Here is a 26,983-nt window from a genome sequence, read left to right on the forward strand (position 1 = left end):
GAGTGAAATTAACAGGCAAAACGCTAATTTAAAAAAGTTTTATTCTTCATTAAAAAAAAAAAAAAAATTGGTCATGGGTGGCATTTTCAGGGGAGCCCTCAAGCTGAGCTCCACCCCAAGAGCTGCTCTTCTGCCTATTTTACAGGGGCTATGGTGCCTGCTCCAGTTAGACCAGCATGGGCAGGGTAGTCCAACCTTATGGATGACAGTATTTTTCAGAATAAGAGAGACATTTTGTTTCCCTGTGGGGGAAGCAATCAAGTCAATTCGTGGTACAAATGAAGAGTTTTTTTCTTTATATGTCAAATTGCACTGAAAATCTTCACTCAAAGTTCTTCTTTAAAAAAAGTTGCTTAAATTTTCTTGGGCACCTAATTTCTGGGACTGTTATTATAGATTGCATGGTAATCATTATTTTGTCACAATAAACACTCAGGAGCAATGAAATAAAGAATTTCTGAATTGCAGAGCTAAAACTGCAATAATTTTAGAATATGTTCAATTTGATTAAATTACCTTAGAGCTACGTACAGTATATGCATGGTTATTTGTGACCTGAAGTTCAAATAATTTACAATCAAGAGCATCCAAAACAGTCATCAGAAAGAAAGTATCAAGCCATAAGAACAGCATAAGACTAAATATTAAAATATATTCAAGCCATTTGTATGTACAGTACCTGACCATATTGGCTCAGTTCCATCTCCTCTAGAAAAGTCTTCAGTGACCTGCCCACAGTCTATGAGCAAAGAATGGGAAAAAACAGTTATTACTTAAAAGAGAAAAATGTAAAATGCTCTCAATTCTAACCAAAATGTCTATTACAACATCAGATAATTTATTCTTTTATATATTATGCATACATAAAACACAAACTATTTGCTATAACATACTGGAACTCTCTATCCATATATTAATTTAGATCCAGGCCTGAAACCTAACCCTGTCAGAGTTAGGAGGCTATGTGTCCCATGCACTGTGTAGGGTTGGCAGGTGCCTGCTCTGGCTTGAATATTCCGCCAGGCATCTCGAAGTCGAGCAATAAAACTCTGAGCCTGAGCTCTTGTGAATGTAGCCCTGGCATTCTTATGCTGGAAGGGACTCGGAAAGCTGCACAGGTACTATGAAGAGCTCTGAAGGATGGATACATGATTTTCTCTGGTCAATTAAAAGATTATGTTGGATGGGGAAGACCAGAGAAAACTACCTGTGACTACTCCAATGGCAGGACATTGCTCCATTGCCTCCAACTGCTTGAAACCTGAAAGATGTTACTTGCTGGCACTAACACATTCATTCGTGCTATTTCAATACCTGACATGAAACTACTGAGACTTCTGAAGTATTTCCTTCTTTAAGATTTCTGGACAACTAACACAACCAACCCCTTTTTACCCACATAACCCCCCACCAACTGCTACCTTTTCAACAGTGTGCTGTACAGATGCTGCACACAATTCAGTAATGACCTCCCGTGGCTTTGATGTAAGACAGAGTGATGTCTCTTACCTAGTTGGCCAGGCTCTCCTGGCAGACCAGGCAGACCTGGAGGTCCCGGGTTTCCATCTTGTCCGTGGTCACCTGGAGGACCCCGGTACCCTTTTGGACCGGGAAATGCTTCACCCGGCAGGCCTCCTTCTCCTGGAAAGCCCTTTGGGCCTAATTCGCCTGGATAACCAGGATCGCCAGGGAAACCTCTGATACCATCACCCTGTGGGAAGTGAACGGAGGTGGTCACTCCTGACTTTGCTGAGAAACAAACAAAACTCACATAGTTGAACTGCTCTCATGAATAACATCTTACAGGCAGTAATTCCTCAGGCGTTGCATCCCAGCTCTTTAAATCAACACTGTAAATAAAATATATTTGAAATAATCTGACTTTAATTTAGACCCCACGGCAGAAAAGGCATGAGAGAAGCACTCTTACAGGGATCATTCCCCTAAAAATGTTGGCCCGTGAATGGCACTTGGGCAATAGGAATCACTGCTGTGGAGAGGCTTACTACCCTTTCTGAAAAGCTGCAAGTGGGTTTTGGGGAAACCACATGCATCGCTAGAGATGTTCTGGTGTGGCATTCACTTCTGAGACCTTGAGAAAAGCCGACATAAAATTGCGCCCAAATGGGCAGATTTTTTCTTTGTCTATTCCTCTAGTGATATTTCTACACTATTGAATCAACATCTTATGAACAGCACTAGAAAACGTTTCCACCCTCAGAAGTAATATAAAGTACTATCTTTACTGGTAGTAAAAAGCACTGTGGTCCAGATTGGACGATATGGCTCTGGCCCGTCTTCAAATATGATGTAAGAGCATCCCCGTGGTCCAAAGCAGCATTTATGCTGGGCGAGATGAATTCCTCTTGCAAAGTATTTAACTTTTTCTTTTGCCTACAGAAGCAGCTTAGAAAACGAACTAAGACTACATGTCTAACTTCTAGATGGCTACAGTTAGGTGAGGTGCTATCAAGCATATATATGATAACACAACCTACATTTTGAAGACATAAAATTGTAGTAAATTTTGCTTTTCTTTAACTCAGTCATAACAAAGCTGTTGAAGTTCAGTCACACAGAATCTCTCTTAGACAATGCTAGAAGGAGTTATTAATAAAGTACTAATTATCACAAACTAACCAGTAACAACAAGCTGGCCTAAATGGGTTATACACTACTACTTAGTTGTTTAAGTAAAATGGAAATAAAAGTGAAAGTTTGTTCTAAAAACCCTGAGTGTAAACCTGATGTTTAATATATCAATAACCAGCAAAGCCAGTCTAGTTGTGCATCGTTATCTGTGAAAGAAGGATAGCCTGGTGATCATAACCCCTCAGAATTAAATGCATTAGTAATTGAGCGTGGTAGAAATGATTTAGCTGTATTTGCTACTTACCGGAAGGCCAGGCTGTCCTGGTAAACCATCTAATCCATCTCTGCCTGGGAAACCATCTTCACCTCTGATACCAGGCAGCCCAGGATCTCCTCGGATTCCTTTGGTGCCTAAAAAAGACCTTTCATTGTGAGATCAATCCCTCATGAAAGGTATAAATGACAGCAAAATACACAATATGAATTTTTACTCTACCTTTAGTAGTTATGTGTAAAGAAACTCCCTTTTCTCCTTTTGGTCCAGGAAATCCATCTTGGCCTGAAAATCCCTGGTATTACATACATTGAAAAAAAAAAAGAAACACAACCACTTATGAAATAAGTATCGAGATTTGCATTTCCACTGTTCTGCTTAAAAAAAAAAAAGTCTCCTTAAATTTTACTGCTTTCCCATTACTTTCTGTGAATGATTTCCTCTTCAGTAATCCCATTCTTGTGCCTGAATCTTTATTAATATGCTCTAACTAGGACCAAGGTCTATGTGGCATGGTAGGGGAGCTTCTGCATGAGGATGGCATTGGGACAGCTGTGGCTTTCCATGAGCTAGAGTCCTGCAGATGACTGCAGCTGCAGAGCTGCATTGGAGAAAACATGGTAAATTACTCAGTGTTAGCCACTAAAGAAAATGCTGTAAGCAACACTTTGGCACCATGGAAACAAAACTCAGGGTTATATTGACCTGCAATTCCTCCTGCCCACCACTACAAAAGAGGACAGCCTCATAGCTGGCAGTGGATTGTGATTCACAACACCGTTGTGGGGCTGAGAAGTAGTACCGTCTTCATTTACCAGAGACAAGAACCTGGGCACAGAGTGATTAAGTGACCGGCCCTAAACCACAGACCTGTGGGAAAGGTTTTGGTCAGAAGGGAGAGCTGAAGGTCCCTGGTCCAACCCAGCACTTGGGAGTTAGAGCAGGTTGCTCAGGGCCTTGCCTAGTCAAGCTTTGAAAATCTCCAAGGAGGGAGATTTCCTCTCTTGCAAAGGCAAACTGTGGTGAAGCTAAAGACCAGTCTCTGGCATTCCTGATCCCTTGGCATAATGCAGAATCCTCCTCCTGAACAGCCCATCTGAAAGTGGTATTGCTAGCTTCTGGCCAATAGCCTTTCAGTCACAGGACCAAACCCATGGTAGGTGCCAAGGCCCAGAGGTTACAGACTCATTTACCATTGACTATTTTATGCCATTTAGCTTTAGTTCTGAATAATTACATTCACGCTCACTAAAATATAAGCCACGTGTGTTAGGTTTTCCCTAGCCTCCTCTTACTGAATTCCAGGGCAGACACTGAATGAAAGGGATATACCTGATGCGTTTATTTTTTGTTTAAAATACTCCATTATTTAAAAGGGTGTCTTTTGCATCACTGTCTTTTACTGACATTCTCCAAGATTTTCTTGGGTGAAAAGCATGTGTGGAAACTGTATGTCAGCTGTAGGTCATCTCAACAATACAGGTTCACACTCTGTAAGTCTAAGGGGGGAGATCAGATCTGAGTATAAGGATCCTGTTTTACCCAGACTATATTTGCAAACTGCATTTTAATGGTCAGTGAAGCCACATCTATACACCACGGTAAAGATGTTTCTTTTGGCCATTGCTTTTTGCAGGCCAAAAGAAATCTCAGGAACTTAATATAATGCCGAATTATTTCACTGACTATATAACTGCAGAAACCTTCAGCAGTAACACTGCATTAATAGTATGATGTCCACATCACTATTTTTTTGTTTTCAAGGTTTAGATGTTGTGTATAATGCAGTTTAGCACACAGGTGTTTTCAAAATGTTTTACAGCTGTTTCTAATTTCTCTTTCTCCACAGAAAAAAATACCCTTTGCTTGGGATAAAATTTTGTTTTCATTAAATTGATATAGATCTGATCTAGATTAAGTATATTTATTGTCCATATACGTAACTTGTTGAACGTGCTCAAAGAATTATGGGGTCACTTGTGCCTAAGAATATGGACCAAGAATATTTAAGCTAAATTGTTTTACTTTGAATTTGCTGCAGACCAAAAGCTGAGTTAAAGTCAGGGCTTTGCTGCTGAGTGATATTTTGCTATGCTATGCTATGTCTGTATATGTCTATACTACTGTCTGTTCTACAGTAACTTAAATTCTGGGATGAAGATATTGAAATTCTTCATTTCAAAGGCAAAAAACCTTGCAGGACTTGCAAAATTTTAACCAAAGTTTCAACACTGAACTTTTTGAAAATATTTGTCAATTTTTTCATGACTTCTAGAAAGTAGAACTTGTCATAAAAGTATTTTGAATTTTCAGCAAAAAAGAGATCTATTTTTTCTGCTTTGTTTTTGACAGCCACAATCAAGTCAAAGTTTATTTTATTTTAATTCTAAAAAATCCCAAACTTAAGCTAGTTGTGAGTGAGTTTGTTTTCCTGATGTTCGGAAGAGCCTAAAGCACTAACTGAAAACATTATGTTTCCTCTGACATCTTTGCATAAACAAAATCAGTTTTGGGTCAGCTTTACAAAAATTTTGTTCTAAAATCTTGAGATGTGACTTCCTGAAGTCTGTTCTGACTGTGAGGAACTATGATGCAGTTGGCATACCACAGATTACAGCACCTTTAAGTGTAAATAACAAGCAAGCAATTATAAAAAAAGCCCTTTTCTCGGGGTTACTGAATGGTGGTTTTTAGGAAGACAATGTATTGTAAACAAGAACCTTACATTTCCTCAGTTTGACATATGCATCTTATTAGCAACAGCCTTAGGTTACTACTGGAATTGTTACCCTTCTAGATTGTCAGATCATACTCAGTACTACAGCTGCCTGAAAGGGCTCTGCTGAAACAGCTTTGTTTAAATGGAAAGTGGACTTTGGGTTATGTGGAAATCTTTCGCTCTTCCCAAAATGTCCTATTTTCACCTCCATCCTAGCAATTTTTGGCTTTCAGTATTTTGTAGATGGCAATCTGAAAGCTATTGAAATGGCACAGAAAGAAAGAAATCATACTTTTCATCGTTTTCCATGGAGAATAGTTTGGGGTTTTTTTTCTAGTAGGCATATAAAACTATGTAATAAAGAAACAAGTATCTCACTTTTGCTCCAGGGTAGCCAGGAATACCATGTGGTCCTTGATCACCAGCTTCTCCTTTCCCCCCAGGCTGGCCAGGGGTTCCTGGAAAGCCAGGAGGGCCAGGGGGGCCAGTAGAGCCCCTTCTGATTTCATCACCCACAAGGCATTTACTGCAATCCCCTTCTTCGCCTAAGGAAAGGATCGGAAAGAGAAGAAAGAATGCTCTGTCACAACAAATAGACGTTCAGCTGTATCCATTTTATATATAGACTTGAGAATACTTGAGTAGTTTCTCAAATACTTGAGAAAAGTAGGGTTTTTTTTCCTTACACGAAACTAACACAATGTTTCCTTGTTGTGTTAGCCCTAGATCAAATTCATCGGTCCCCGAGCACGTCATAGTTCAATAAACTCAGGCTGAATACAATGGGAACTTTACACAATGCATAACAGCAGATCATCTATCGAGTTATCTGTTATAACCTACCTTTAGGTCCTTTTTGTCCTCTTGGCCCAGGGAAACCTTGCATGCCAAATCTACCTGGCGTCCCCTCCTGTCCTTTTAATCCAAAGAGAGAACCTAGAAGTTTAATTAAATAAACGTATAAATTAATCTACTGTAGATTTACTTTTCTTCTCTTTCCTCCCTATTCCTTTGAGCTGCATTGCATCTGCCCTGTTCTGTTTCCCCTAATGTCATTTACTGTCTAACCCAGCCTGTTGTTATCCACCCCCTGTTCTCTTCCTCTCTCCCTCTTCTCACAGTTTTCCAAACCCGTTCTCAGTAAATTCCATCTGCTGTGGCAGGTGATCCTTGCCATTCTTTGCTCTCTCCCACCCTGAATTCCTTTGCTCCTCTCTCTCAGCACAAACCACTTTGCAGTACCACAGACCGCCTGCTATGGATCACCTCCTGCACATCCTTTTCTCCACTCCTGCTCTTGCACTGCAGTGTGGTGCTTCTCACAGAGGCACAGCACAATCTCAGTCAGAAGTGGCCTCTGGAAGCCACCTGGTCCAACCCTCTGCTCAAAGCAGGGCCAACCTCAAAGGTACAGCAAGTTGCTCAGGGCCTTATCCAGCTGAGTACTGAATATCTCCAAAGATGGAGAGTCTACAACCTCTTTGGGCAACCTGTTCCAGTGTCTGACCACCCTCATGGTGAAAGAGGTTTTCCTACTATCTAGGCAGAACTTCCCTTGTTGCAGCTTGTGACCATTGCTTCTTGCCCTGTTGCTGTGCTCCTTAGTGAAGCATCAGGTTCCATTTTCCCTATGACCTCCCAAGAGGTAGGGGAAGATAGCAGTAAGATTCCCCTTAGCTTTCTCTTCTCCAGGCTAAGGAAGAGAACCAACTCTCTCAGATATTCCTTGACACTCATCTCCCTCCCCCAGCCCAAAACAGACCTTCTTTTCTTTCAGATGTTGCCAGGAATGTCTAAAAACCATGCAAACCTTTCCTTCATTGATGAGCATACAACACCTCTCCTTTGTGTTGCCCTCCCCGCCACCCATTTCCTTTCATTCCCTCAATCTACTTTCTCACTTTGCCTTGCCAACAGCTAACTTTAAATAAGCAAAGATGTTCCTGTGAGTTCTCACCATCTCTCTTCAGGCACTTACCAGGGGATCCAGCAGGACCAGGTGGACCACGGAGTCCTGGTGTGCCGTGCTTACCCGGAAACCCAGGCGGGCCTGCCTGATAAGCGGGAGGTCCTAATTCACCTTTTTCGCCTTTTGGTCCCATTTCTCCAGGTAAGCCTGGCTTATCCCCATCCACTGGAACAGAATGAGGGAAGAAGTTCAGAACAATTTCTTAACAACGCTGCTCAAAGAGCTGTCATGTAGCAGAAGGGAAAGTTCATGCAACTGCATCTGGTATGCAAGGAAAAATGGAGATATTTAGCATAGAGCAAAAATGGTAACTGCACTTTTCACCTGAGCAAATCAATAACAGTTACTGAAGCAAGGCTCTGTCATCATGTCTACCTCAGTTGTTTTGCCAGAGCCCCATCGAGGCCGAAGGAAAATGCTCCTCTCAGTTTTTGGCCCCGCAGTTAGTTATCTACCACTCTGCACTGCATATTCGACGGTCCGCACATATTTTTCCCCTACCCTGACCCCATATCAGTTAAAACTCGCTATAAAGTTAAGCTGTTGGAACACGTGTTGCTGGGATATTACCATCAGAGAATCCAGGAAGACCAGGCAGCCCACGATCTCCCTCCTCTCCTGGGTCTCCCTGTAGTCCAGAGACACCTGGAAAGCCTGGATCACCTCTTGCACCTGAAAGACATCCCCAGTTCAACAAAACACGTTAGTGTGATGCTGTTTGTGACCCATAAATGCCGACTTGTGATACACTGCAGATTGCTCAGTTCTTAAAAAGTGAAAATTAGGAACTTCAAGGGCTTGTGAACATTAGAATTTACAATTGTTTCTTAAAGGTAGCTTTAGAAATGCAAAAACCTGCTACCTCATGCTGCCTCAGTCTGAATAAAGAAATATATCTGAGAGATTTCTGTAAAGCCCAAATACCTGGGAGCTGAGCACGGCTTGTGACAGGAATGGTGTTGAGCCACCAGGCCCAGGAAGAAGGAGAATATCTTTCAGCTCTTACTAATACGCCGCTAGAACTACATTACTCCTGGGAAGCACAGAAGACCAGCTCTCTGAGGAGAGCCCCTCCTTTTCCTACAAGAAGTTGCCATTATAACAGATGTATGGTATGTGAGTTTTTCTCTGCTCCCCAGTACCAGAAGCATCTGCCTGGGACCAGCTATTGCCTGCAGAAAAGTATCGTGCTCTTGTCAAAGGTACTCAAGGACATATGGCGTGTCCAGCCCCCTGCCTGCTTCCTTGTCTCTCTACACAGTCTCTCCTGCTCATAAAAGCCTGCCAGGATATTTGGGATGATTTGAATAATGTTTTGGGTCTCTTGCCCCCTTTCTCTAGGGGGAAGGGAACCATTCATTGTTAGACTCTCTGGCTTTCAACAAGACTAGTAAACTCAACAGTTTGAGGACACAGGCTGGGGCAATGGCATGTGATTATCCTTGCTGTTTGCTGGCACCTTCCCTGGAATAGTTTTGGCCTTGGCAAACTGATATCACCTTCTAGGTGTTTCTAGTCTGGCCAGCCAGAGCCACCACAGCTCTGCAGGACAGCAGACAGTGGGTGCTACAAGCCTAGTGAAAAGATCACAAAGGAAATTTGTCAATTTAAAAAAGGAAAAAAAAATGTTCTATTCCTCAAGGCTTTTTAAATGCTTTTTTCCCCTGAATATTAGATTACAAGAATGGTCTCTGCTGTACTGCCATCGCTGCACTTTATCCAGAGTCTCTGAAACAGGACACAGAAGACAGACTCGCCCATTCTTCCTTTCACTGGACAACAGTCACATGCTTTTTTGCTTGTTTCTTCTCTGTGGACACAGGAATGCATGGATGCCTTTTGTATAGCAATCCAGTTTCAGCAGAGTGACAAAGCAGCCACCTGCCTGCAAAAAGGTGATTAGGGCACTCTCTTGGAAGGCAATTATACCTTCTGGAACAGTTTAGCAAACCACAGTTTTTTAAGGAGTTGAATTCTCAGAATTTCATGCTTTTGATCTATGTAGAAGGTAGTAAAACGCAGCTAAGATAAGCAATCTAAGCAAAGAAGACGTACCTTTCCTTGGGATGTGGGAAGGAAGATAGGAAACTGGTCCTGGAGGACCGATCTCGCCTGGCTCCCCCTGATAACAAAAGTTGAAGTATCACATCTAAGCACGTTATTCTAGAGAACTTCTTTTAAAATGGAACGGCATGCCCATGAAACACAAAGAAACAAACTTTCAAAAGCACTGATGTGACTTTTAAGAAATCTCAGAGATTTCAAGTTAACAAACCACATAACCAGTTCTACAATGATGACAAACACAATTGTTATCACATGACAGAAAAGAAAAGAAAGCAAAATGACATCTGGTTTATTGCTTCTAGCAAACGAAAGTAAATCAGTACCTTGCTTCCCCTAGGACCATAGCCACCTGGTGGACCATCAAATCCTGGAAAACCCTGTAATACACATAAAAATGATTGACTTTTCCTTTATCAGAGAGAGAATAAAATTATTTGGTCTGTAGCAGCTGGCTTCCTCCGATGTTAGTGTGAAAACTATGCAACAGAGCTGAGCAATTTGTCTCCCTGGGGTGTAGTAATTTGGGTAATACCATTAAGTCTCCTCATGTTTTGATGTTCCATCTCTTGGACCAAGCCTAACTCTCATCAAAGGCCAGAGGGACCTGCTGTGGGGCAGGCTCTATCGCCCCTGGCAGTGGTGCAGATGGAAGGAGCACCTACACTCACACCGTCCCGGGGAGGCTGCGGGATGGGGGAGGAGAAAGGGGATCCCCTCCGTGCCAGTTGACCCTGAGACATGTGGGCCAGGCAGCCAGAACACACCGACCTGCTGCAAGAAGACTAAATGAGTCTGAATCATTACGAGTGGACGTAGTTTCACTGGAATGCAAACAGCGAGCAGCGAAATAGCACTGAATTACACTGGTCCTTTTTGCTGTTTTCCAGGCGGCTGGAGCCTGTTTGGCCAAAGAGGGGTTCCCCGGCTGAATGAGAAGATCTCAGGACCAGCCCTGAAGGAGCCTTCATCCACCTCTCCCACCCCCAGGCATGCCGTATCCCAGAGAAAATTTTCCATCCCTATCCCAGCAAATGTTATAATAGTTAAGATCCCGCCCACTTCATTCCTTTAAAGGGTTTGAAATCCAAAGCACGTGGATGAAAACATGTGTGGCAAAACACGGTACATCCTATCACATGAGAGCATATTTCAGCTGCCGGGGGTGCACAGAGCAAAGTGCAGATTTCAGTGATGCTGATACAGAAGAGGTGATCTCTTCTGTGTGCTTTACTCAGCTCTTTGACTTTTGTTCTCTATAGAAAAATGTTCATATGTACTCTGGAAAAAGACTAGTGTTGAAAAGGTGAGCTTTTAGTAGAAAACAGTGGCCAGATCATCAACCAATATCAATTAACACAGTTGCACTGAAACCAGTAGATTTGTATAATTCACACTAGTTAGATTATTAGCCAGCTTTTTAAAAATTCAGCATCTCCCCAGTTTCACAGTGGGAACAACTCCTACACAGAATTTGAATTTTAATAACCACCTCTGTAAGACACTTACACAATTTTGAAGCACTACAAATACCACAGCTCTCAGCAAGATGCCACAAACTGGACCCCATGCTTCAGAGACCTTTCCATAATGGCAACTGTACATCACACCATCAGAAAAGGAGCCTCTTGAGTATCAGGTGTAAAATCTCTTTACACTAGGTGGAGCTGGCGGTCTAAAAGTGAAGCAGCAGCTTCCTAATTAACTGCGACTTCATCTGTGTGCAGGCAGGACTTAACCATCCTTCTTTCTTTCTTAAGAATCAAATCACTCAAAAATCAACAAAAAGGAGGTGGTTGTGAACAGCACATCGAGTAGGCTGTTCCCTCTCATACACACGTCATACAACGATACTCCACCCGAACCGATGTACCTTCTGCTGAAATTGTTGCCAAGATTCACCCTCAATAAGGGGAAGCCACTGACCATTTCTGACTGGAGCATGAACCTATGTTAACGTCAACCAGTGGGCTTTAATGGGTTTTGCATGAACCTCTCCCCATACGTATTACTGATAGCATATTCCCCTCCACGCCACCGGGTTCTGTGGTCGGACCGAATAGCTGTGCAAAAGTTATTTTTCATATTTCATGTACTTTCATGTCCCATGTGTTTCATGTTATTATTGTTATGCCTTGGTGGCAGGACAAATCCTTAAACAACTAAGGATGGAAAAGCATGGAAAAGTCAAGCATCCCACAGCTATTTGAATACCTCATGGAAGTGATTTCTAATGCTGACTGAAGAAGCCTTTTTCTGAGACCAAACAGAAAGTATGAGCTCTTCTCTTTCTTACAGAATGCTGTTTTAAGTATTTGGGTGCGTTTCCATGGGGACAGAGTTTTAACTGGTATATTTATCAGTTTCCTTCTCTTCTTCTTTTGTGATATTCAAGATAACTATACATCTCAACCACATCTGCAGAAAGCTATTAAAAAAAGTAAGTTTCTGCACGTAGGAAGAAAATTACAGAAATCATGGTCGCAGAAATGGGAACAATGAAAATGACACCTCCCCGTACTGCTCTTAAAACCTGCTCATGTTTTAAGCAAAACAGACTTCAATTACAGGGCTATTTTTTTTCCTCACTGATGAGAAAAATAACTGACCCAAAATTACAATGATGGATGAATCCAGATGATATTTGTTAGACTACAGCTGGTGTAATTACAGGCAGAATTTGTCCTCTACAGTTTACTTCTCAGACAGATTGTCTACGTATATATTAGAAACAACTGTCTTGTATGAAATACTCACTCTTTCTCCACCGAGTCCTGGAAAACCATTGATGCCAGGCAGTCCCTATGAAGGCACAATAAAATTAGCAAAATAAAGTAACATCCTAACATCTTATGGTTAAGAATCATTATTATTTCTTAGATAAAATAAATCTGATAGCTTGAAACTCTAACACCAACAGTCAGAGTTCAGATACTTTTTCAATGAGATTCATGTATGGTGCAAACAGAACAGGTCTGAAATCTAATCTGGTATTTGATTTTTATCTCTTAATCAATACATTGTAAATTGACCATGAAGATTTTCAAGACGGCTGAGATTTTTTTTAAATGTATGCTGAGTACTGTTCTCACTCTGTTTAATCACTTTAGAAACACTGCCCCAAAAAAGCATCCATGGATGCTACAAGGTAGTAGTACTTACTTAAATTAGCTTTTTTTCTGCGGTCACAAGTAACCGGAGCCAAACTCAGGTTTGTTAACCATGGTCTGAAGAGAGCTAAGATGGGAACAGTGAGATACAGTCTGTGCTGAGCACCAGGACAGTAGCTGTGGTTAGTGAGCACAGCTTTAGGTAAGAGATGCACAAGGCTTCTCAGTGATGGTATAGGCATGCCTGTGAGTCTTGTGGGGCCCTCCTCCCACTACTATTTCAAAATGGCCTTTTTGCTTTCCTATATCAGGCACATCAGAGCTGGCCACAACCCAGTGGGCTGAAGAACTATAATTTCTATAGTTTGTTAATCTGTGTTTTGTTCCTGAAGGCAAACTCAGCTTGGATTTGCACATTCAGCTGAGTGAATTTACCTTTAATGAGTGACTCACCCTTTGTCCTGGGAAGCCCATTACCCCTTCTTCACCTTTTTCAGGAGTATAGAGAAGTGCACCCTAGGAAACATTGCAAGTCAGTTCAACATATTTCTTCATTATGTGCAAAAAAATTGTAACGCTGTTTTATGGAAGCTAAACAGGAAGAAAACATCATTGTAACACATGGAGGATCTAATAATAGCTACATGTGAAAGAACTGTTGTCCTTAAAATTAAGTGTAACATGCTTGCTTCGTTACAATAGCAGGAGCAGGCCATTAGGGAGAGGACAGGGTTTCCCTCCTATCATCTCCTTCTTCATTTCTTCTGTGGCTGCAACTCTGAAGAAGAGCCAAAGCAATTGTTCAGCTATACAACCAATTAAGCAACTCAGCTTATGGCCAAACTGTAGCTTCAGAGAACTATTTGGCAAACACAGCCATGCTGCTATCCATCCTGCTATCAAGAAAAAAAGGGAGAAACACATATCCCCTTTTGCTACATCAGCATAAAATCTATGGTTTTCCTAACATAGTCAACAAAATTCTACAGGTGTAAAATCTGACCAACAGCTGAAGAACTGGCTAGCAGCTGCACATGGAGGGCACCAGGGCTCACACTGCAACCTTCTCCCATAACCTCGTGGAGAAGCTGACCAGACCATCTGAGAAAATAAAGCTCTGCAAAACGCTCAGTGAGGCATCCCTAATTGGTAAAGACTGTATTTTAAACCACTCTGGGAAGTAAAAAGGAACCACTCAATGGCAAAGCTATTTAGACAGTCTAGAGGTTGCCTGTGAGGTAACTAAACCACATTCAGTCAAGCCTGGCTGACAGCTCTAAATGGAACAACAACACATGGGATTACTGTCCACTTACTCAACAGACTTAACGACCAATGAGACCAAAAGTCTGTACGTGCTGGAGAGTAGGCTGAAAAGGATTGAGAAGATTTCTATATATACTTATTTAATGAAATTTAGTGGAATTTTTAAACATAGATCAGCAGATCAGCAGCAGTAAAGAGATTTATTAATAGTTAAAGCTAAAATTAAAAAATGTGTGAGGGAAAACCTTATTTCGGTAAACCAGTAAGAGAATGACTGATTGCACTGTGGAGTTATATTACATGTCATGTTGTTCAGTTTTTCTAAAGCATCAGAACTGGTGTCTCTGCTTATGTTGCTCCATATCTATATTGCATCATTTCAATGAAGAATACACCAGTATTAACTCCAATATTATTATTTGTCTTTGTTCTTCTCCACTTGACTTACTGGAATTCCAGCTTCCCCTTTTTGTCCAGGTTCTCCTCTGTCACCCTAACAATAAAGAGAAAGTATTTAGATATGTTAGGCATTCCCATTTACATTTCAATAACTTTTCTACAACACAGTGACAAATGTTTATCAAGAGAAAAAACACCACTCTTGTGCTGTTCCTTATTCATACACTTGTCATATGAAATGCATGTTTTCATAAGAAGTTTTTGAAGTTGCTTTTTTAAAAAATATTTGCTATTTTTTCTGAAAAGGTTTCCAGGAATGTGAACACCTCAGGTTGTTTCCAGGCTTGTTCATGAGATGTCTGGGTGGTGAGTGCCTGAGTAATGCCTATAAATAAATGCACATTCTCCCATCTTTACCTACTGATTATCTATGAATTGTCTGATCAAAAGTTAGAGACAAATCATAGCCTAAAGTCTACTCACTGTATTGACGGTATCTCCATTGAATATAAAGGCTCTCCAGATAAGTAGCTCATATGTAGACATCTCTGCTTAGTCATGGAAATCCCAACATGTATGTTACTTAATGCAGACTGCAGACTGTCAAAGGCATTTTTAGATCTTTCAGTATCATACCAGTTTACTTATCTTACTGCAGAAGTTGCATGAGCCATGTGAACTTTCTAACTTCAAATTTGGGATGAAAAACTACTGGTCTGGAGGTTGGTGTCCGATACAGAATATACGCATACAGGGTATGAGTACCTCTGCTCCCAGTGAGAAGCAATAGATGAGAATAAACTGCATCTTGCTGTTGAGGATTTCTCCAATACGTATGAACAAGCCTTAATTGTAAGTATACAAATATCTGCACCATATAGATAAGTTATATAAACAAACACAATAATTCAGATAGCTTCCCTAAAGATGTTCTTCTTTTACAGGAAGAAAATTTCACTCACTATTATGAAAAATAAGATATTGAATGATTTCTCAGCAGGTATTTCTGCTTTTAAAATAAGAAGATGTGAGTGATGGCCAGTAGTTGCATACTTACACAAAAAGAACAAGTTTGCCTAAGGCACCTCTAGTCTGTGAGAAGTGCTCTCTGAATGACTTTAGCCACCATAGTTTCAATAAATACTTCATGATCCAAGCTATGGGAGAGTAGCAGATTTCTCTTTTGATATACTAAAGTCTTCTAAGTACTATATGTAAAAGCACTTTTGTACAATATTTTAGTTTTGGTACTGCAGAGCTCTTAGTTTCTTGAGTATTTTGGCAAAATACCCTGTAGTTACCTTGTGTTTGTCAGAGGGGACACCCATCAGTTCTCTTGTAGGAAGCCCAGGTGGACCTGGAGGACCTGGGGGGCCCTGCAGGAAAAGCATAAGGGCACATTTACTAACAGTTATAATACCTTGACAAGCTGTTGATCAGCACAGGGTCTAAGGAACTGCAACAAAAGGAGCAACGCAGATTTGCCCCTGCTAGGAGTATGGTTCTAAACCTCTAAATAAATTGATGGCAAGACAAATTTATTTTGTGCTGGAATTAACATATAGCAATACTTGCTCTTGCCCTGTATGTTTCCAGAATGACAATAAAGATTATTGCTAAATTATTATTTATATAATAAAGTGGTCTGGCTCCATAAATTTCAGAAGTGTTACCTCTGATTTGTGTTGGTGTAAATGAGGGTACAGTTAGACCTAGACATGTAGAAATTAGTTCAGCTATGACATTCCTTATGGAGATTATCATTACTTTCAAAGCTATACTTGTTTGTTTTTCTCTTATAATTATGTAATATAACTGCAAATTAAGAGAGTATTTAAAATAGGCTCCTTTATAAATAGCAAGTAACATCAACCTGTCCTTTAGTAGTGATATTAATTCATTAGTTTTCCTTTACCTGTTCACCTTTTTCTCCATAGAAGCCAAGGCCCCTGTTGCCCTGCAAAAACAATAGGTCAAGATTTACTAAGTGTATGACTCAGCTTCCTAATGTAAAATTCAAATTTAAGCATGCTTAAAGGCCTTTTCAGGCTTAAAAATCTGTAGGACACCACTGAAGAACTGCAGTCAAATAATAGTCTAGGTTTACCTCAAAGTATTTTTATAGATTTGAAAGTATTTTTATAGACCTAAACATTCAGAAAGACAACTCTAATTAAAATCTCATGCTACCAGTGCTTCTTACAACAGACGTTGAGTCATTCACTGAATAATGTCGTGAAAAGATCAAGCATTTCTTTTGCAAGATTTTTAATAGCACTGAATGTTAAATAAAAATACCTAAGTGGGCTGGAACAATGAACTCATATTTTTTCCATTGAGATATAATTGAGTATTGAAAAGACTGCAAGGATTTTCTGTTAATGGGAAGCTACTGTGACTACAGTAGCAAATTAAATCTGGCTCTAGAACTGGTTTAATCTTTTCAGGGTAGGCGATCCCAGTGTAAGATTAACTTCTCATGGTATGCAGCCAACACAGAAGGTCTTGTGCTACGCAGCCTTTGGTACAGCCTGTGGTTCTTTATTTTACTGCCTTCAAGTGGGTCTTGGATAAACCTTAGCGACATAAAATCAACATAAACAACTCTGACACAAAGACTTACTTGTGGTCCTGGTGGTCCTGGGGGCCCTGGTGGTCCCTGGGGAAAGACAATAGGGGAGAGCAAGTTACTTGTGGCTTTCTAATCAATGCATGCAGAAGGTCAGTTACTTTATGTCTGAAATACAAGTATATGTTTAGAAGGCAGTGTATTCCTCAGCCTTCAATGTGCTATCCTCATTATATTAGCTGTGTTTACTGTTCTGAAAAATACCCTCCTAAGTCGCATCATAATCTTTCCTAACAGAGTAACAGTCTCCCAGCTTAGACCTAATGAAATCGCACTTTTATTTCAAGTAGTAAGAACTTGTGCTTTTGGATCCTGACTTAGTAACATTTTAAGCTCATACCTAAAGTTAAGCACGGCTTTAAGTGCTTCACTGGACTGTGCCTTAGTACTGCATCGGTCTGTAAAGGGAGTTGAACTATCATATGCATCTCAGATTACCTATTTGGTATTGTACAGAATGAAATCAAAGGAAGATGGTGGGAAATAAAACTGTAAACAGGAAAAAATGCTGCCAGAGTCTTACAAGAAGAGTAGTAGGAAAGCCATCAATTGGAGAGACAACCTGCCTTGCTTCAGTCAGCTACGGTAGTTAACAGGCTCCAAAGGGCTCTACACATTAAAAACTCCGTCAAAAGCGGGAAAGGTGGGGCGAGTAAGAAGCATGAGCTGTTCAGAGAGGAAGATGGTGAATAAGAGGCATAGAAAAGAGAGTGAGCTGCAGACTGAACCATGCACCTACTGAGCCCCGAAGGGGATGTAACCAGGTTATGCAAAATCCAGCCCAACTTGCAAGGAAAAGATAAAAACGTTCAGGTAGGACCTGAACTTGCTATGCATCTCTGCCTTGCTATGTATCGCTGTGTGCATAAACAATCAACAACTTCTGAAAAAATTACTTTTGAATCAGTTTTGCTTAGTCAAGTAGTCTGTGAGCTGTTGCCTAATCTGCTGGGCAGATGCACTGTGCCGGGCATCCCACTGCCTGGAGGCCCTGCAGGGACTTAGGGGAGCCACGCTTGCCTTCATGTGGGATCTAGGACTTAGGGAAGAGGAATGATGCAAACTCAGACCTGGGAAATGCTCCCAGGTCCCTCTCACAGATCATAGAATCATAGAATAGTTTGGGTTGGAAGGGACCTCTAAAGGTCATCTAGTCCAACCCCCCTGCCGTGGGCAGGGACATCTTCAACTAGATCAGGTTGCTCAGAGCCCCGTCCAAGCTGACCTGGAATGTTTCCAGGGATGGGGCATCCACCACCTCTCTGGGCAACCTCTGCCAGTGCTTCACCACCCTTAGCGTAAAAAATTTCTTCCTTATAGCTAGTCTAAATCTACCCCCCTTTAGTTTAAAGCCATTCCCCCTTGTCCTGGCGCAACAGGCCCTGCTAAAAAGTTTGCCGCCATCTTTCTTATAAGCCCCCTTTAAGTACTGATAGGCTGCAATAAGGTCTCCCTGAAGCCTTCTCTTTTCTAGGCTGAACAAGCCCAACTCTCTCAGCCTGTCCTCATAGAAGAGGTGTTCCATCCCTCTGATCATTTTTGTGGCCCTCTTCTGGACCTGCTTCAACAGCTCCGTGTCTTTCTTATGCTGAGGGCTCCAGAGCTGGACACAGTACTCCAGGTGGGGTCTCACCAGAGCAGAGTAGAGGGGCAGAATCACCTCCCTTGACCTGCTGGCCACGCTTCTTTTGATGCAGCCCAGGATACGGTTGGCCTTCTGGGCTGCGAGCGCACATTGCTGGCTCATGTCCAGCTTTTCACCCACCAGTACCCCCAAGTCCTTGTCAGCAGGGCTGCTCTCAATCCCTTCAGCCCCCAGCCTGTATTGATACCGGGGGTTGCCCTGACCCAGGTGCAGGACCTTGCACTTGGCCTTGTTGAACCTCATGAGGTTCACACAGGCCCACTTCTCGAGCTTGTCCAGGTCCCTCTGGATGGCATCCCCTCCCTCTGGCGTGTCGACTGCATCACTCAGCTTGGTGTCATCTGCAAACTTGCTGAGGGTGCACTCGATCCCACTGTCTGTGTCATTGATAAAGATATTAAACAGTACTGGTCCCAATACGGACCCCTGAGGGACACGACTCATCACCAATCTCTATCCGGACATTGAGCCATTGAGCACTACCCTCTGGATGCAACCATCTAACCAATTCCTCACCCACTGGACAGTCCACCCATCAAATCCATACCTCTCCAGTTTAGAGAGAAGGATGTTGTGGGGGACCGTGTCAAAGGCCTTACAGAGGTCCAGACAGATGACATCTGTAGCCCTTCCCATGTCCACTGATGTAGTCACTCCATCATAGAAGGCCACTAGGTTAGTCAGGCAGGACTTGCCCTTGGTGAAGCCATGCTGGCTGTCTCGAATCACCTCCTTGTCCTCCATGTGCCTTAGCATAGCTTCCAGGAGGATCTGTTCCATGATCTTCCCAGGCACAGAGGTGAGACTGACTGGCCTGTAGTTCCCCAGCTCTTCCTTTTTTCCCTTTTTAAAAAATGTGGGTTATGTTTCCCCTTTTCCAGTCAGTGGGAACTTCACTGGACTGACACGACTTCTCAAATACGATGGATAGTGGCTTAGCAACTTCATCCGCCAGTTCCTTCAGGACCCGTGGATGGATCTCATCAGGTCCCATGGACTTGTGCACCTTCAGGTGCCTTAGATCGTCTCGAACCTGATGTTCTCCCACAGTGGGCAGCTCTTCATTCTCCCAGTCCCCGCCTTTGCCTTCTGCGGCTTGAGTGGTGAGGCTTGAGCACTTGCCAGTGAAGACCGAGGCAAAAAAGTCATTGAGTTGAAGTCAGATGAGCCACTACTTTAGAAATGGTAAATATAGTTGGATATATTTTGTTAAGAGCCGGAGATGGTGGGAATTCATCTACTCTGGAAGAGTGTTCAAAAGAGATGTTGCCAAGATGGCAACCAGAGGGATGTAGTCACAGGGCTCAGAAAATGTATGGTTCATAGCATTCCTAACATCCAAGGCAGTGCACTGGGAATATGAGTCATTGCAGGCTGGGCTGCAACTTTGCACACAACTTTGTGGGTTCACTCTAGAGAAAAAGTAAGTAAAGGACTGAGGAGATTTCCCTTCAGGAGGACCAGAGGAGAAAGACAAGGTGCAGCTTACTCCAGATGATAAAACAGCCACTGCAGAAAATTAACTTTGGAAACGCTTAGCGTGCTGTGGATTTAGTCCCAGATTTATTTGTTTTTTTTTTTTTTTTGGGGGGGGGGGGGGGAGGGAGGGTGGGTGTCCCTGCAAACAGCTGTGGAGGCTGTGTGTAAGAAGCACTGAATTATTTTTTTTTTCTTCCCCAAATCAGTGATGTAGACCAGATCTGAAGTGAATTTGGACAAAACAAACAAAAAACAAACAAAAAAGCAAATGCTATAAAGTTGTCTTACAGGAAAGTAAAGCAAGCCTAAAGAAAATGAAATATATTGAATTTGAACATCTGTTTCTCACCCACAAAACCATTAACCATGGTAATAAGAAATGTAGAAAATGGTATCTGGAGGGAACACAATCTTCCCAAAGAACTATTCAGCAACAGTTGTCAATGTCAATGCTGCAAATGTTGATTTTAGAAAAAATGACTGAAAAATAGTTTAAAAATAAAATTGTATTCTAAATACTAATGAAGAATGTTATCTATTCAATCTCCTGTGGGAAGTGTGGAGAGCTAATATACATATCCTTTATGAGCAGAAAAGATAACATATTTAGGACCTGATATCTTTGATAACTCAATGTAGGGGCATGTAGACTGGACTGCATTCAATAATCTTTACAAACAAGATTCTTTAAAGGAGGTTAAAGAAATACAATAAAAATCAAAAGCCTCTGGCAATACAACGTGAAAGAAAGTAAATCTCTTTTTGCAATATTCATCCTTGTAGAATCATTGTCTTCCAGTGCTTTTTAAAAGGTTTTGCACCCAAGGACACCTCCTTGCTATTTCTAACCTGTTTTTTCTATCCATTTGCTAGGTTACAATCCAACATAATGGAACTTGCTGAGATGATTCTTCTGTTAGGTTAATTTCCTACAGAACATATTTTAAACATACTTACTGGTCTTCCTCGCTCTCCTCTTGGACCAACAGGTCCTTGAATACCCAGTGTACCCGGAGGTCCCTTTAAATAAAAAAAAAAACCCAACCATCAATTAATGTTGTTCCGATATCATTTACTGTTGACACTTTATCACATTTGCTGTAATACTACTTACTTGAAAACCATTGAACCCTGGATCCCCAGGTTCCCCCTAAAAAAACCAAAAAAGTAAAAAATGCAATAAATACTATATACAAAATTGAATAAAATTTTTTTCTCACTCATTAATTTTTTTCTCATTCCAAAAACTAATCATAGCGTACAACGCTATATAAACCCTTACATATAGAAGCCTTCGATACAGACGTTGAGATAACCGAATGCGGGCCACACAGATTTTGTACTTTCTATATATAATATAGTTGCATGCAATACAGTAGAAGGGTACAAAGTTGGCTTGGGAGGTTAAGGTTCCACTACAAGGCTGAAATGGACAACAGACCACGTTTAATTCTTTTTTGAAAAATCTCATCTAACCAGTGGCTTACTTAGGGCTATAACCTTAGCTGAAATGTACAAGCTAATTTTTCACGAGTTGCATGGGAATTACCAAATCATTTTGATTCTCTTCTGAGTCACTAAAAACATTTGGAACATACTGTTTTTTCAGTGACCGCATATTTTAACTGCAGTACATGTTGAAATGTTTTTGGAAATTGGATCCAAAAATGTTCTAGTGCAAAGACCTTCCAATACCCATAAATAATGCGGTATTCAGTCCAGACACCTTTAATCATTTTGAGTAGCATCCTAACTAGTTAATTTGAGTTTACTTAACAGAACAATTTGAGAAACCAAGTACTTTCTGAAATGAATACAGGTGTCAGTATCCATCCTTGGCCACAATATACTTGAGCAATTCTTAATCATTCCTAATTACTAACAAGTACAGATTTAAAGAGTTTCTGAAAGGAAAAGAAGATTCCATTAAAAAATACAGGCAACTTAGAAATATGTCAACAGAAAAACCTATTTTGGCACTCATCACTGGCACAAAATATACATAAACGATGTCAGCAGATCCCTTCTGTGCTGAGAACAGCTCAGATGTAGTTTTGTACGTAAATTTGTCACAATTTATACTCTAACAGCATATGTAACCCCTTATCTTTATCTGATACCTTCAAATGATACAAGGCTACATATATGAGAAAAAGCTACAAGTGATTACAAAACAAGTTTTAAGGATTAGATACAGTAAAAGCATCCATAGGAACACTTGGGGTTTATTAAATAACTAAATAATATATTGAAGCATATTTTATCCCAAGTCAACCAAACTCCTGCATGAAAATTATACAGAAAGGATGCTAATATTAAATAGAATCATTCAGTGGGCAAAACTATGGCAAAAGAATGATTTTGCCACGCATGATACAAAGGTAGTCATTGAATAAAGAGGGTAATACTTGAACTACAACATCTCCAGTGCCTCTGCAACCCACTTGTAAGCTGGAATTCCTTGCAAATAACTGAGTGGAGATTTTTTCCCCCCTGGATATCAGATAGACTTTGCTGTAACCAGAGAAAGCAGAAGTTGCCTTGCAAAGCCTACACAGAATCAAAGTGGGCCTCTTGGGACGTGTCCGTCAGAGTGTAAGAAAAATTAACTCTCCATCATCTGCTTGTAAGACAGTACTAAGCATGAATAACTCACAGGACTTACGGACGTACCCTGTATCGGCTTGCGATGTCCGGTGGCAGTATATAGGGCTCCCCCTTCTGGCCCTTTGGCCCTTGGACTCCCTGGAGGTGACCAAAAAATAATAGAAGTAAGCTTTCATATCATATATGTTAACACATAAACAGCTAAGAGCAATGAAAAATATTGTTGGGGTTTTCATGAGTATATACATAACACTGTTTAGAGGCAGAGACTACAAATTTTCCTAGCTCTGGAAATTCACGGTTTAAAAACAAAGTGTAAACCCTCACAGTACATAAAAGAATGAATTTCTGATTCTGGGGGAAGAACCCCCCATTACCCAGGAATGATATTACGGGGTTGCACCTCCGAGCTAGAGCAGCAGCTGCAGCTCCTCAGGGCTGACACGTGCCCTGGTAAATCCAGGAGCCCCATTGCTCACCTCAGCATGATCCTACGTATTGTGCCATGGAAAGCCAATACTTTGGCCATGGGGCAGGGAAGGAAAAGGTTACTTTCATCAGGAATTGTGAGTTTAATCTTCTTTTATTGCTGTTGGATAAAGCTGTACAAGTTTTCCTGAAGTAATCTCTGCGCAAGACCTATGTGACAGGTATAGGTCTGGGCAGACCTCCCAGCCCTGGCTGCAATTTAATAACTAAGCATTGTGCGGTGTGTCCATGGTAAGTTCGCACGGATGCTCTGCTGGGCCAAAAGGGAGCTCCATTAAGAGATGTTCCATTCGCTTCCAACACACACGTGAATGAAACTCACTTCAGTAATGATCTTAGCTTCAGGTACTCACGTACTGCCAGCTACTTACAACGGTACCAGGGAAACCAGAGAGTCCGGGACTTCCCGAGTCACCAGGGTCACCTACTGTCCCGTTACAGCCATCATGGCCCGGTTTCCCCCTTGATCCTGGCTGCCCTGGATGACCCTGTTGAGGAAAAAAAAAAGTGTTTATCTATCCATCTGTTTCTAGTTTTCCTTTTCCTGTAGTCACACGGTATTTAGACATTCTCACATTAAGCCCAAGGCTTGGATCCATGGGAAACTATGATTTTCAAAGACAGAAACAGACAGTGCCTTTTTTAATATAGCTGCAGCTTGAACCAGATGCCCCAGACAGCATGAAAAAATGAGTAGCGAAGGACCTTTCAGAAAGGGTAAGAAAGCTACATTCAATGCAGGCTCTGTTAGGCAGAGAATTAAGCCAGATGAGGCTGCTGTGCAGGGAGCCACCAAGAATTGAGATTGTTAAGTATTTCAGTGCTTCACACTGGAAGAGTGGGAAGAAAGGTTCCTCGCTGGCTTTGAACAGCTTCCAAGCCGGGAAAAAAGTCAGAGATGCTTTTGGAGCTAGGTTGAATATGGTGATGAGGCTGTAAGTATGGAAGAAAACAGCAGGGCTCAAAGCAAGGGAGCCGAGGGCACTGCAGAACCTCCACACGGAGCCTCTGAAAAGTTACTCCTGTCTCAAACTGGATTTCCATTGCTGTACCTACATTCACCTTAATTGCTGCCGCTTCTGGTTTACACTGAGGCTGATGAGAAGCAAAGCTGCCCTTAGGCAGCATTTTCTTCCAGGGGACTCAGTCAGAAAAAAGAGAAACTAACATAAAACATTTCTCCCTTCTCTATCTAGAGCAAGAGTTTTCTCTTTGCTTCTGCTCCCTTGCTTAGAAAAAGAAATCTGTCCATGTCCTTACCTAGGTCCATCAAGTACTGGCATTCCTCACCCCAGAAGAGATTCAGGCTTGCCACCATCCTCTTTTGGCCTCCAGCCCCGCATCCTAGCACTGTGCCATCACAGTTCGTACATGTGCCTATCTATCTGCCTTCCGATGGTCAGTGTTAATTCTCGGCCTGAGAAAACTGGTCAGAGAACGTAAGCGAGTGAGAAGGGCGAGGGAGCTTGAGGACAGGACACAACGAGCATGCAGGTTCAAGTACTGTCTGAAGGTATTTATCCCTCACAACGCAATATGCAGAGGTCAGGAAGGCAGGGCTAAAAAAGAAAACTTGCTCAGGTAAGAGAAGTGGTCCAGCTATAGCAACACGGAGCTTCACAGGGGAGCGATTTACTCTCCTTCCCAGGATGTTAGATAGAAAAACCTCAGTATGACGTGATGAGATGAACAAGATCCTTGGCTTCAGGAGTGTTAACAGGAATGGGAAAGGGGGTCTTCTGCTTTTCCTTTAAGGGTGAGAAAGAGGGAGAGGAGGAAGATTGTGAGAGAGAAAGCCCTGAAACTCGATAGGGAGCTCTTCTGGAAACAAAAAAGGGTGAAAGCAGAGTGGATATGGATGCGTGGGCTGCAGAGCGGGGCCCCGGTGTCAGGGAGCACTACAAAGGAAACCCAAGCCTGGGAACTCTGTCCAGGGATTCCAGTGACTCAGATTTCTTTGTTATTTTATGACACAAGATGTAAAGAAGTGCAAGCTGGGAAAATACTGTGCTGTGAACTTTACCCGGTTTTTCTCTTTGAAAGTTTCAGTTTCATGGACCTGGTCAATTTGTTCAAAGTTTGACACTGTTTAGTGTTCAGTAAGTTTTTTAAGACTATCTCAAGCATGCCATATGAGCTATAAAGCAAATAACAATGGTTAGTATTCTTAAAATCATTGGTCTTTCTATGTGCTTTGACCTCTGAAATAATTAAGGAATAACCCACCGGTGTCCTTCGCTCACAAGCTTAAGAGATGTGAAGTACTTATCTCACAGCTCTTTCCTACAAAAGAACATACTTCGCTGGGGAACCTCCAGGGACACAGGAAATTTCCGTCCTTTCTTGTCCCCTTTACAAGGGGATTTCTCCATAGGACAAAGCAAATGGAGCTTAATTATCTGAGGGAATGAGAGGGAGCACAGGTTCTGCTCTCGTTGTGCATCTGCAGTTCTACTCACTTCAACAAATGCCCTTAGCTTAAAAGTGTGTACGTGGCTGATGAAGAATTTAGAGATTTTAATTAAAGTACAAAGGCTTTAAACTAGCCTGCAATATTTGCAGTTGGTGATTTCTTAAAGATGAGGTAACTGGCTACTTACAGGAATGCCATCTGCCCCGGGGAATCCAGTGACTCCTCTTTGCCCCTAGAGTGAAACAGCACAATTAAAACGATGTTCTGCCCAGTATTTTGCTCATTAGCTAAAACATCTGATATTGAAAATTTACCACTTCTCCTTTGGGTCCACTTATTCCTGGATATCCTCTTTCACCTTTGTGACCTTTGGGACCTTGCACTCCTGGGATCCCCATCAATCCTGGTGGTCCAGTGAACCCCTGTGATCCAAGGAGTCCTGGCTGGCCCTGATAAAATTAATAAAAAAGCATTTATTTAGGAACAGTTGTGATGCATGAAGCTGGATTAGTTATCACTGCTGCAATGGAGTCAATCTCTTGAAGAGAAAATAAACAGAATCTCTTTCCGTTCCAGTAGGCCAGACTCTTTGATGAATGTCATCTGGAAACACCATGCGGAGAAACTCCAGCAACAGTGACCACATTATGTGTGACAAAATCAATACATGGAAGTTAGCACTCAAATCAATATTCATTACTTGAATATTCATGGCTACTCTATGAAAAAAGTGTTTTCTTTGGAATAAGGCTTCTCGAGAGTGATCCTCACTGACCTACAACATAACCAATTACACTCCAAGCAAGTAAAATATGCTTAACTGTGAAATCTGCTTAGCGGCCATATTTCTTACAAATGGAGTCTGATATTTAATGGCAGGAATTTCTGCCTCTTTGGGGATGATATTTCTATTTAGCAGTGGAGCCTGAAAATGATTAGACGCACACGCATCCACACAGGTTGAAGACTTGCACGCAGGGCTCCCCTGTAATTCTCCCTTCCAGTGCTGGTTTGGCTCTTCAGGCCACTTCAAACATTGTTTAAAAATAATCCCCTGTTGACTGCCAACATCACAAGGCTCGACAGGGGAAAAAATCATTTTGAAATGACACAATGGTGGTTTAAGTAATAGCTTGTGACAGTATGTCTGAGATCTGTGAATCAAAGTATTTGAAAGCCATTCCAGATGTAGTGTCACCAAAGGCACATATGCTTTGCATGCTCTACAGTACTCTGCACTAATGACACTAGTAGTAAATAGCCGCAATTTTTTCTGGCGAAATACGCTTCAATGGCGCAAAGCACCATTTACCAAGACGTTCTAATTA

At 41.6% G+C, this 26,983-nt stretch overlaps 1 protein-coding gene across 2 annotated transcripts in view; it reads right to left on the minus strand.

The window, feature by feature from the left end:
- COL4A2 (collagen type IV alpha 2 chain) overlaps window positions 1–26,983 on the minus strand; it is a 154,394-nt gene that overhangs the window by 29,486 nt on the left and 97,925 nt on the right. For both annotated transcript variants that reach the window (XM_076361099.1, XM_076361091.1), the window contains exons 5-26: window positions 25,970–26,104; window positions 25,843–25,887; window positions 23,614–23,730; window positions 22,820–22,891; window positions 21,261–21,296; window positions 21,104–21,166; window positions 17,017–17,052; window positions 16,309–16,350; window positions 15,695–15,769; window positions 14,443–14,487; window positions 13,182–13,244; window positions 12,376–12,420; window positions 9,945–9,998; window positions 9,610–9,676; window positions 8,125–8,226; window positions 7,564–7,719; window positions 6,429–6,521; window positions 5,964–6,130; window positions 3,089–3,161; window positions 2,897–3,003; window positions 1,510–1,711; window positions 680–739 (exon numbers count right to left, since the gene is read on the minus strand). In XM_076361099.1, coding sequence (XP_076217214.1) covers window positions 680–739; window positions 1,510–1,711; window positions 2,897–3,003; window positions 3,089–3,161; window positions 5,964–6,130; window positions 6,429–6,521; window positions 7,564–7,719; window positions 8,125–8,226; window positions 9,610–9,676; window positions 9,945–9,998; window positions 12,376–12,420; window positions 13,182–13,244; window positions 14,443–14,487; window positions 15,695–15,769; window positions 16,309–16,350; window positions 17,017–17,052; window positions 21,104–21,166; window positions 21,261–21,296; window positions 22,820–22,891; window positions 23,614–23,730; window positions 25,843–25,887; window positions 25,970–26,104 — 1,855 coding nt within the window. The remainder of the gene's footprint in view (window positions 1–679; window positions 740–1,509; window positions 1,712–2,896; window positions 3,004–3,088; window positions 3,162–5,963; window positions 6,131–6,428; window positions 6,522–7,563; window positions 7,720–8,124; window positions 8,227–9,609; window positions 9,677–9,944; window positions 9,999–12,375; window positions 12,421–13,181; window positions 13,245–14,442; window positions 14,488–15,694; window positions 15,770–16,308; window positions 16,351–17,016; window positions 17,053–21,103; window positions 21,167–21,260; window positions 21,297–22,819; window positions 22,892–23,613; window positions 23,731–25,842; window positions 25,888–25,969; window positions 26,105–26,983) is intronic.

Source organism: Aptenodytes patagonicus, chromosome 1 (genome assembly GCF_965638725.1).
Source record: "Aptenodytes patagonicus chromosome 1, bAptPat1.pri.cur, whole genome shotgun sequence".
NCBI lineage: Eukaryota > Metazoa > Chordata > Aves > Sphenisciformes > Spheniscidae > Aptenodytes > Aptenodytes patagonicus.